Below are 12134 nucleotides of genomic sequence, written 5' to 3'. Positions count from 1 at the left end.
GACAGTCCCCTGTCAGAGCTATTAAAGCAATGGGCTGACGTGGCGTAACCCCCACGGCCGGCGAGACTGACACACCTGCAGCGGTGCAGCTCGTCGTCAGCCCATCCATCAATCTCCTCCTTCACTCCTCGGCTATAAATACCGACCCCAAACCAGGTTTGAGGTATCTCTTCACAACTCTCTAACTACTACTATTATCTTGCTTTGCTTCCCAAGCAAACTACTGATTCTCACGCCGGAGAGTGGTAACAAGGAGCACCCCCCACCCCATCCTCCTTGTTACGAGTCACGGCTTGTTTCCTTGTGCAGGAGATCATCCACCGGTGACCCAGCCAGCGATCTCCGAGAGGAAGGGATTAACCCTTCTTGACGAGACCAGTGTGTTAACCCTGCCAGGTTAACCATTGTTTCATCAATATACAAATTTAATTGCGTATCACATGACCATGTTTGTTTGTTAGAGCAAAAATATATTTGTGACTAAGACGCTTGTCATGATTATCAAGGTGATTTTACCTTATACGATTATCATTATAGTGATATGAAACAATGTGATTTTCTTAATTTAAAAATCATCTGAAGAAAAGGACGGCAAATCATAACTTTTTTTTTTATATAACATAATATATTCTATTCAATATTTATATATAAACAACTGGCCGAGTTACATTAATATCGCAGGTAAGTGAGCAACAAGCTGCGCTGCTACCCCTTTCTGAATAGCAAACCCTAGCCTATTAAAGACAAACCCCTGCCCCCCTGTTGATGAGCAACTGCTGTGGACAACCTTTTGGACCCTAGTCAACAAACGGATAGCTTCTGGAGCTAGGGAGCCAAAGGTGTCGAAGGCGAAGGGGACAAATGCATGTTGGTTATCAGCACATGCTTTAGCGTGTTTATCCACCTTTTTAGATTCCGCTTTCCTTATAGCCTGTCCTGCTACAAACCCGCTTTCCCTTAAACCAGCTAAGGGGGAGACTCCTGTGAGATCCACACAAGCATGTTTCCCTCCCGCCCAGCCAAAAACGAGCAGATCCGCTGGTCTCAATGTAGATCTCCCTTCCATCGGATCTGTAAGGAAATTCACAGGGGCCTCCTTCTTGGCAGAAATCCCCGCTCTCCTCAAGATGTCCCCCAAGACATCTCTCACCCAGTCGTGCCGATATTTGAAACCAGGGAGCTCCTTACAATGAATAGCATGCTCCCCGTATTTATCCATGCAGGCTTTACGGCAAATTGGGCAGGTTTCGTCTTCTGAATACATAGGGATCATCAGCCGGTATTTGAGGATAGCCCTATACTCAACAGCCGACATGCATTGCCCCAGCCCCTCGATCGGGATAACAGTCAAAAAATCTTGCGCATGGGGGCCTTTCAAGCACTCAATCACCGCCTTCTGGCGGGGAGACAAATCGAATGTTTCTCCCAGACTCCGAGCGATTTTGTCAAATAGGGCATTCGCCAAAGTTTTTTGTGGCTTTGGGGGGGCGGTGTCCATATTATAGAAACCGCCAATATCAAAGTCTGGAAGAGAGATGCTTAAGTACTCAAGGGCCTGTTGGTAGTCTACGTCAAGCTTAACAACCCCGCTGTTCCGAAGGATATGGTCTTGCAATACACACGACTGAGCTCTAGACGCCACAAAAGCATAAACTCCAACATCCCGAGCTGAGAGGAGGCCCAAACCCCCCAGACGCATCGGCAAAGATGCCAAACGCCACTGAAGGTCACCGAAGTAGGACCCCCCGCAAACAACAATGTCTTCGATAGCCTCTCGAAGACCATCATCAAAACAGGATACTGCATTGGCCATCAAGTGGGGTTGGCAGGTCCGCAACCCAAATAGTAACTTAGCTACCCCCATGCATGACCTTAAAAGAAGAAGCTCGCAATGGGGGTCCTGAAGGCAGGGCAAGAGTTTCATAAGGTCAACCGCTGTCAATGCCCGCCGCCCTGCTAATTCCCCGATAAAAGCAGAATCTCGGCTAACCGCCCCCCCAAGGAGCTTAACCCCCCTCTCAGGTCTACTTATCCCTCTCGGGAAAATGCCGTCCTGAACCTTGAGACCGTCACACGATGGCCAGTACACTTCCGTTTTCTTAATATTGAGATGGAGCCCTAGGGATGGTCCCTCCGTGTTGATGATGTCCAATGCTTTAGCAACTTCCATTGCATTACCAATAATCGTGCTATCATCCAAATACCAAGCATGAAAGGGGAGGTTACAGTGCTCCTGGACACGAAGAATAAGTGGGTGTAAGGCTAGGGCAAAGAGAAGGGGCCCCAAGGGATCTCCTTGTTGCACTCCAGTGGTGGCCCTAATACAATCGCTGCCAACATACAACCTAGCGGGTTGAGCGTACAGGAACTGGACCCACCGATAGATAGATGGAAAACGTTGGTGGACCTGTTGGAGGAACGCTGAGCGGTCAACCATGTTGAAAGCATTGGTGAAGTCTACCGTGAGCAAGGCCATGGACCCATCTTCATGAAAAGAGTTCAGGAACCTGTTCGCACTATGAAGCACCGCCTCCGCCCCATTTGGTGTACCAACCCCGAATTGAAAATCCCCCAAATACTGGGCCATGTCCTTCCCAACGTTCTTCATAACTTGATTGAAAATTTCCTTTCATCCGCTTATCCTTTCAACTTACTTTTATGTTCGAAACCGACCTATAGCTTTTCATCATGCCATTTGTACCATCCACCAATAATATTTCCAAATTTACTTTTAGTTTCTTTCAAGCAATTCTTTATTCTTCAGTGGAAAACATAATAATTAATTTTTGAGTTGTCCTAAAATAAGCAGCTCCTGTTTGGTAATTTTTAATGAAGTGGCAGTCCAAACTTATGACGTGGATAATTTGTTTTAATTACATAAGACAATAATGACCAAAAGCTGATGAGATAGTGTCTAGCATCAGGAAAAAAAGTTTGCATGACATTCACATCAATAAAAATGGTGTATGTAACATCTATAAATGGAAGAACTTCATACATACGCATATTTTATAAAAAAAAAAATTAAACTTTATATATCAAAATAAGAGGTAAGATCAAATAAAAAGTTTATTTTGCCTAAATAGCATGAGAAGGAATCTTAACCATTCATTTTTCAAATCAATGGTTAAGATGAAAGTGTAGGAAAAGGAGGAGTGCAACGGTATCTTGGGAAAATCCTATTTATGGACTTTCTCTCTCCACATGCAAGGCACATGCATATCCCACCACCATTTTTTAAACGTTCATAACTTTTTTATACGACATTATTTTTTCATAAAAATTTCACCGTAAAATCGAGCGTCTTTTTATCTTTAATTTGAGTACCATATTGCTATATAAAATATGAAGACTAAAAAAACCCACTAAAATGTGTTGTATTTCTAATGTTGTATAACATTTTTTTTGCTGGATTTTTATACTATATTTTTGTGTTGAATTTGTTTTCTCATTTTTTTGTGCTGGATTTTTTTGTAATACATTTTTTTGTTGAATTTTTTCGTACTATATTTTTTTGTACTAGATTTTGTGCTATATTTTTTTGTACTAGATTTTTTGTGCTATATTATTTTGTGCTACATTTTTTGTACTATATTTTTTTGTACTAGATTTTTTGTGCTAGATTTTTTTGTACTAGATTTTTTGTTGTTGTATTTTAAAAAAACAAAAGGGTTGCCACATGTCATTTTCACTCCTATTTATAAGGACCAAAATGCCCTTCATTCCTATTTATTAGGAGTGACACATGTCATCATCACAATCCTTCTTAGACTACTTAGGTAAAATCCACTTTTTAGTGGATCCTTCCCCATCAAAATAAAACCAAGTTTTTTCATTTGTAAGTATTTGTATATGTGTATTTATATGCATATATGTATCTACACATAAAATTTGTGACAAAGTTAAAGAAGTGTGGTACAGTCATCTATTCTTTTTAATTAATACATCTTTTAAAACTATATGTGTTTTTAAAGCAAACTTCTCAATTAAATTACACCACAAATACTTTATGTCTAGAAACGAACCTAGGACTTATCCCTAAGAAACTTTTGTCTCTGTTACTGTTACTGGGCTATAATCCAAGTGGCTTAAAATATATGTGTGAAATCAAAAGTGGGACCAAAATTATAACGGGCCAATGAATTAGTTTTTTTTAACGACAAATTTGGATCATTAACAAACCACTGGAGTATTATCATGCCACCAGCGGAACCACCTGATCATATCCATTTCCACTAGGCATAATGCCTATACACTAATTCAGGATGAAACCCAATAAATATGAGAAAACCCCCCCTTATGGGAATCGAACCCATGACCTATTGGTCCCAAAGCCTTATCCCACCTGGGGGTGTAAACGAGCCGGGCCAAGCCCGAGCTCGGCTCGTCATGTTTTTATGAAGCTCGAGCTCGGCTCGAGCTATTTTGACAACAACCTAAAACTAGCTCAGAGCTCCGCTCGAGCTCACTTCAGTATCGCTTAAACAAGCCAAATCTCGGCTCACCAATGTTATCATCAGTATTTCTATATTATAAACGAGCTTTGTATTCCAGGCTCGAGCTCGGGCTCGATAACTAAACGAGCTCTATCTCAGGCTCGAGCTCGGGCTTAGGCTCGTTAAAGCTCGGCTCGTTTGAGCTTTTAACCGAGCCAATAACAAGTAATTCTCAAACCTCTGGGCTTGTTTACACCCCTAAACTATAAAACCATGGGCAATGAACTAGTAATCTCAATTCAAATAAATAAAGCAAACTCAAATATATTTAGTTCAACATCTGTTTTGTAATGCCACTTGCTTTTCAATATTTAATGTATACAAGTTTCTTCCCTCGTCCAATTTTCCCACTTGCCATCATATAACATTTTAACTTGAGTTTACAAAATTCAATTCGAAGCTGTTTTTTTATCAAACATCTCACCATAAAAAATCATATACGTCACAATTTATTAGTGTGTATGTATCAATATATTTAGAGTATTCTTTTCACTACGTATACAAAATAAAGGGGCACACGAAGAGCGTGGGACGAAACCGATGAAGTTAATTTGTAGTAACCAATTCAAAAGCTTATATCAGTGTAGGTCACTAGAGTATTTTCCCCATACACAGTAAAAGTTTATCATGTCAAATCCTGAAATACACATACAATGATGGAAAACAATTACAAGGGAGGAAGGGGTGCAACCCTCATATACCCAAGATTCCATCAAGCCCGACAGCCCGTGTTGTCACCTCACTGTTACCAAATGCTACCCTAAAACACCTTAATATGTGGTAACACTACCCTAAACCATGAACCCCACCACTTTTACTCTACTCTCTCTCTCTCTCGTCAAACACACTCACTTCATCGGCAACCATCACCCGAGTGACTGGCGGCGGTATTGCCACTCAAGTAGGGGGTACCTGATGAGGGTAACCGAGAATGCCTTGACCCCCCCCCCCCCCCCACCCCCCCAAACTATAGATCATTTGTCGAACGATCTGATAAGCTTAAACTTTACTATAAGAACCCTTGAGTATAGTACATTAGAATATAAAATAAAACATTTAAAACTATTTAGAATTATGTATTTACATCATACAATTATGAAAATACACAAAGTTCTCTTATTATCGTCTTCTACAACCTTATCAAAACCCAATTAAAGCATATCACTTTTGTACATAAATGCCTTCTCACTTATGTGGGTTATCTTTGCTTTAAATTTGCATCAAGATAATACATATAGACAACCTCTTAAAAGATTTGGAGAAAATACTCAACTTGTTTCAACAAATAACACATGCATTAGGGTTCTCCTCAATGCTATGGTGATGTGGTGGTTGGTAGTTATAGTAGGTATGCATTGGAGGGTAATATGGTCTATAGGGCATAATCGTTCCAACAAATTGCTCTTGTGGAACTCTTTTCTTTTCTTCCTTTGGGGCTTCTTCTTCTTTCTTTGGTTCTTCCTTCGGGGCTTCTTCTTTCTTGTCATCTTCCTTTTTAGGCTCGCCTTTCTTGGGCTCTTCTTTGTTTTCCTCTTTCTTCGGCTCTTCTTTCTTCTCTTCTTCTCCTTCTTTCTTCGGCTCCTCTTTCTTTTCTTCTTCTTTCTTCGGCTCCTCTTTCTTTGGCTCCTCTTTTTTGGGCTCCTTCTTTTCGGGCTCTTTAGCTGGACCCACAGAGACTAAAAACGTAGGCCAAAGTTTTCGAAGCTTGCTTACAGCACTTATTGGATCGACGGTTCCAATTAATATCATGCTTTTTTCTTTCATGTTTATGGTGATTGAATCAATCCCTGAAATGAGAGTATGTTTATAGGTTTACATATTGTCCATTACTCATATGACATGTGATGGGTATGATCCATATACTTAAGTTGGTTTTCCTTAAATCTCTTTAATGCAATTAGTTCAATGTCAGTTTGATCTCAATGAGAAACAAACAAATCTAATCTTGTAATTCTCATTGTATATCATGTTTTTGTTTGTTCTAAATATGCAAATTTTCTTAATACCATATGGCTAACTACTACAATCATCTTAAGTTCTTTTCATATCGTTGATGTGGTATAGATTACATATAAATAAGAGTTTCATTTATCCTTCTCTTATATGTAAGCATGTAAACTTGTAAGTACTTGTTGTAGACCACATAACAACCCTTTCACATGACCCTTATTGTCTCTAAACCTAATTCATAGTTATACCAAATAACGTATTACCTCTAAACCTAATTCATAGAATAAGACATCTAACAAAGTAATTGGTACTTCAAAAATAGGTCCAATTCTAGTTACATGTGCTTGTTTGTATTGGATATATAATTTAATAAAGTATTTGATTATTAATCAAATATGTGAAATACTTTTAAATAGGGGTGTGTAAAAACCGAATTAACCGAACCATAACCGAATTAACTAACAAAACCGAACCAAATCAAAAACCGGTGGGTCGGTTAAATGTTTTTTGAAAACTAAAAGCAGTGGGTCGGTTATGGTTATCAATGTTTACATACTCAACATAACCGAACTGAACCAATATGTTGTAAAATCTTAGACGGAATTTGGACTTTTTACCACTTTTTAAATATTTGATGTTTTTGATTGAGTGTTTATTATAATTTATAGGTTATATCATATCATTACCAATATCAAGTTGGTTGAATATTTGTTTAAATTTATGGATCGTATCATAACGTTTTGTTTAAAAATTCGGTAATAATCGATATTAATATTATAGATTATATCTAACTCTTAATACTAAGTAATATACTAATATTTAAAAATTTGTAATAATAATTTATTCCATGGTAAAAAAAAAAATATTTGAGCTCTTTTTAGCTAGGCCTAACTGCACGGTTAACCGACCTATAACAACTGGTTATAACCTTTAAAACCGATTAACTAAAACCACCATAACCAATCGATTATGGTTATAGTTACCTAATAACCGACATTGTGGTTATGGTTATGGTTTGAAATCAAAATCGACCAAAACTGACCCATACACACCCTACTTTTAAATACCAACATATTAAAAAATATATACAAAATTTACATCATATAAAGTTTGGTTTAAGATTGTTATATAATCTAAGTTTGTATTTTAATTATTTTTTTGGAAAACCCCACCCACTGGATAATTCCCAATTTGCACAAAAAGCTAAAATGGATGGCAAATCGGACATAACTGCGCCACGTCATTCTTGGTGAAACAACACATCAAGTATCATAATCCCCACCCATAATTCTAATTTTTAATGTGTTTTCATATAACATGTACTTTTTAATCATACATAGAGTACCACTATACATTGCATGAAAGAATTAAAAAGCTGGATTGCCATAACTGGAGTAAAAGAAAAGGGAAATCTTATTAAAATAAAAATGACAAAATCTTTTAATAAAAGAGTTCTGGATCTACCGACCGTCTTGGTGGTTTAAAAGATTAACGGACCAATCACCATGTGCCACGTGGCTGAAGAAAAACTTTTGTTATTTTATTTTATTGTTTTTTTTATTATATTTTAACAAACTTTATATAAAAAAAAAGTGTTTTCTTTTTTCTAGTCACTTGATTCAATAACTATTTGAGCTCTGATAACGCACCCATGCCAAAGCAACACCGGTGTTAAATACCGTGTCGCTACGTCGTTGAATGGCGCCAACAAAGCCCTCCGCCAACACGTTAACGGTCGTTAAAGATCTACGTGTGGGGCTCATCAACTCTTCAACCAATCATATTTTTTTCTTTTTTAATTTAGGTTTGAGTATTTCACTACATGTCTATACCTAGTTATCGGGTATTTAGTTATTGCTCAAATTTCTACCTGACAATGAAGTAGCGATGATTTGACAATGGTTTATTTAGTTGATAACATATAGTTATAAACAAAGCAAATGTAAATAAAAAAGATAGAAATCATTCATAACTTTGCTCTATTTGTCCCTTTTATTTATCTAACTATTAACTACTAGTTTTAATTATTTAAAGAATAAAATACTTTTGACAAAATCTTACAAAGCAAAGCTTATATCACTAATATTTAATTTGTATTAATAAAAAATTAATTGAATATATTATATATGGTAGTAAGTAACTTATAACACAGAACTACAACTTTGCACGTTTTAAAGTAGGACATCACCTGAAAGAGCTGCAACAATCTTCATAGCCTTCCTCTTGTCTTTATCATCATTTAATTCCAACTTCAATATAAACTTCTGCAAATTCAATAAACCATATAAATAATTCAATTAATTTATCTAAAGTTTTCAAAAGAAATTTTTTTAATCAAATTTTGTCATTAAAATTCATATAAAATTATAGACATTGGGAGATGAAATATATGAAAAATAATAATAATTTTATGCATAAAGTGATAAAGACACAAGATCCTATGGGATCAACAATAAACACCTAAGGTCGTATGTAATGGGGCGCGGTGAAGGCCATAGCGCCGGTATGGAGCCCCCCACACCGCCCCCCCCCCAGCGCGATGATCAAAAAAAAAAAACCGGCGTGAAAAAATTCGCGGCGCGAGAAGGTGGGCATTTTCCACTTTGGTCCCTGCATTTTACAATTTGGTCCCTGCATTAAAACACTTTGGTCCCTGCATTTTACACTTTGGTCCCTGCATTTTACACTTTGGTTATGATGAGGTAGGGCTTTATGACTACGGCCTCAAGCCCCATAAAGCCCCGGGGTGACGTGGCATGCCACATGGCGCATAACGCCCCTTTGGGGGCTTTATGACTACACATGGCCTAAGGCATGAAGATTCAATTTTAAACAAAATCTCAATCATGGCCTTTGGGATTGAAAGTGCATTACAAATCAAGAAAACGCTCTTAAGTTAGAATACAAAAAAAAAAAAAAAAAAAGGATTTAAAGTTAGTTTTTCTTTGATAAAAGTTGATATTATTACTGCAAAAGTATCATGTCTTTTTAAAGCTACAAAACCCATTAAAAAAAAACTTGAAATTACAAGCACAAAGGTAACAATATTTTAACCCAAAAGATGATTCAAAGTTTTTTATTTTTATTTTAATAATAATAAAAAAAATTAATTATAACTATGAGTTTTCTTTTAATATAAACACGTTCAATTTGAGTATTGAATCTAAAGTTTGTGTAGAGATTTTAGAAAACAAACACCCAATTCGAAGATTGTGTATTTTCACAACAAAAGCAATAAAAAAGTTTAATCATGGAATTTGTTTTTGAAAAATATACCAAATATTCATGTAGTCTTAAAGATCACAAAAAGCACATTTTGAATCTATTTCTAAATAAAATTAAACAAATGCAAATAAAGGATCTTGTAAACAGGGAAATAAAGCAGATTTATTTTTAGGATATTAATGTTATGAAACATTCATATGGGTTTTTTTTAGCATGCAAAATAAACACTTGAAATCTGTTTTTAAAAACTAAAAAACCAATTGAAATACATTATCTAGTAAACTTTTAAAAACAGGGGAAACAAGAGAATTAAAGAAGCAGTAGATATACAGATTACAGAATCTTATAAACACAATTTGAACACAGGGGAATGATATGTTTAATTAATAATATATATACATACATATATATAAAATCTAACCTTCATGTGGCTGCTCTGGAATTGGATCCCCTAGGTTCAGAGAATTGCAATCAATGGAGAGAGAGAGAGGTAAAGAAGTATGGTGTGTATAAATAATGGTAAGACTGAAAAAGAGAGAAGGTGTGGGTGGAGGTATAAAAAAACAAGAATATGCAGAGTAGGAAAGAGAATGAAAAAAAATTGTGGGAGCTCAAAGGATTTTAGGTCTGTGATTCTGTGTTGACTGTTGAGACTTTCTAAAGAGTATGACTCCTTTAAGTTACCTCTCTTTTGTTTATATGTTTAGTTATTGAAATTGCATATGGATGAAGAAATGGTAAAAAAAAAAGAGGGCATGATAAGATAAGCCATCATTTACCATATGATATTTGCCATCTTTATGTTATGTGGAAATTAGAGAAGAGGTAATTGCCGATTAAAGGTTACGTCAGGAACAAGTAATAGGAACCTATGGACGACGTGTTTAAGTTGTTGTCTTCTTCCAATGCTCGTGTAGTAACCACCGAGTGCACCATGTTTTTTCTTGACCCCCGATCACTTCATTAATGTTTAGAAGGTCTGAGAATGTGTCATGTTTGTATTGGGAAACGTCATCCAATACAAACATCCAATACAAACATGACACGTGGGAAGTGATTGACACTTCTGGGAGACGTCTGAGATTTTTGGGAAGCGTCTGAGACTTCTAGGAGGCATCTGAGACGTCTGGGAGGCGTCACATGTCATGTTTGTATTGGATGACGCTTACCATGCGCATGAATATGTGAAACGTCTCTCCCAAGACTTGGGAGGTCATTAGTCAAGTTTTTATTTAACATCTGAATGTTGGACTATTTGGATGTCACTAAAACAAAGTTATTGCTTATATATTAGGGGATAGTCATATACAAATACCTAGCAACAAGGAAGCTTCTTCAATGCTCCATATTGATCATAACAAGTTTAAAACAGAGACGTGTGACTAAAATAAGAACAATATTGGTTCTTGATGACGGGGTAGCTCAAACCTTAATAAACTGATTAGAGACACAACAACTTAAAAGGTTAAAAGGTTCGGAAATGGTCCAACGGTCATGAACAGTAAAAAGGACAAGCACAGTGTCCGGTCACATCAACACTTAACGTGTGAAACCTTCTGCCCAGCCGCAACCAGAACATGTGGGAGAGCACACCCTTTTGTCCGCAGGTCCAAACCCTTCAACCCCCAAAATGGGCAAACCCCTCACTGCAAGCACAGATTCACTAGTTACGGGTTTCTCCTTTGAGAAACACCTTCCCCTATAAAATGCAGGCCATTCCACCATGCCATTCACTCCAGGATCAGCAGATTTCACTCTAACTCTCTGATTCTCCTTCTCCCTCTTGAGAACTAGCTTCATGCTTGCTTCTCTTCTTCACACTAAATAATTCATCTTCTCCAACGATCGCTTTCTGGCTGATTTCTAATCAGCTCAAGATCTAAGGAAGATAAAAACAATACTAGTGAATCTCTCTCCACGTCTTGTAAACGTGGGGGGACCCCACGACCTGCGTTAGGCTAACTGAAACCCTGAACCCTTTTACCCGGAGATATCGCTACAGGCCTTGGTCTTGTATTTGTTGTATCAACAAGTTGGCGCCCACCGTGGGGCTACGTCGCTTACTTTATCTTAAAGACCAGTTGTGTAGCTCCATTTTTCTCTTTACATCATGTCTGAAAGCGAATCTCCCGGCAAGGTAAATCAGGTACCTAACAACACCGATTAAACACCAAATTCGGGTCGGATCTCACCGGTCCTATCTACACCTCTTTCTACTCCCGGAAGTACTCCACCGGGATATGTTCCCGGAGTTCACTTCTTTTCAAACACAAACCCATCTCGGTCAGGGGTTGCACCTACTCAAATCGATGTAATGCATACACCGGAACACATAGATCTAACACCGAGGGAGTAGCTAGAAATTTCTTACAACTAAGATTTCTTCTCAACTAGCATGTGAGCTTAGAAAGGAAAAAAAGGGTGAGAATAAGACTAAATTATGAGAAGTCTGAACCCTCATTA

The 12134-nt window shown here is 37.3% G+C and overlaps 2 protein-coding genes across 2 annotated transcripts; both read right to left on the bottom strand.

Moving 5' to 3' along the window:
• Window positions 1-664: 664 nt before the first annotated feature.
• LOC110944425 lies at window positions 665-2587 on the bottom strand. Its single transcript, XM_022186089.2, has one exon. The coding sequence runs from the start codon at window positions 2585-2587 to the stop codon at window positions 665-667; it is 1923 nt and encodes a 640-aa protein (XP_022041781.2).
• A 2972-nt stretch (window positions 2588-5559) lies between these two features.
• On the bottom strand, window positions 5560-10290 carry LOC110864807 (heavy metal-associated isoprenylated plant protein 39). The gene is made up of 3 exons (XM_022113955.2): window positions 10093-10290; window positions 8635-8710; window positions 5560-6283 (listed from the first exon to the last, which is right to left on the bottom strand). Exons 1-3 carry the CDS (start codon window positions 10096-10098, stop codon window positions 5775-5777), a joined length of 591 nt encoding a protein of 196 aa, XP_021969647.1. The 5' UTR covers window positions 10099-10290; the 3' UTR covers window positions 5560-5774.
• Between the last annotated feature and the right edge of the window lie 1844 nt (window positions 10291-12134).

The sequence above is a fragment of the Helianthus annuus genome, chromosome 6 (assembly GCF_002127325.2).
Source record: "Helianthus annuus cultivar XRQ/B chromosome 6, HanXRQr2.0-SUNRISE, whole genome shotgun sequence".
Classification (NCBI taxonomy): domain Eukaryota; kingdom Viridiplantae; phylum Streptophyta; class Magnoliopsida; order Asterales; family Asteraceae; genus Helianthus; species Helianthus annuus.
This window is presented reverse-complemented; position numbering and strand designations above follow the sequence as displayed.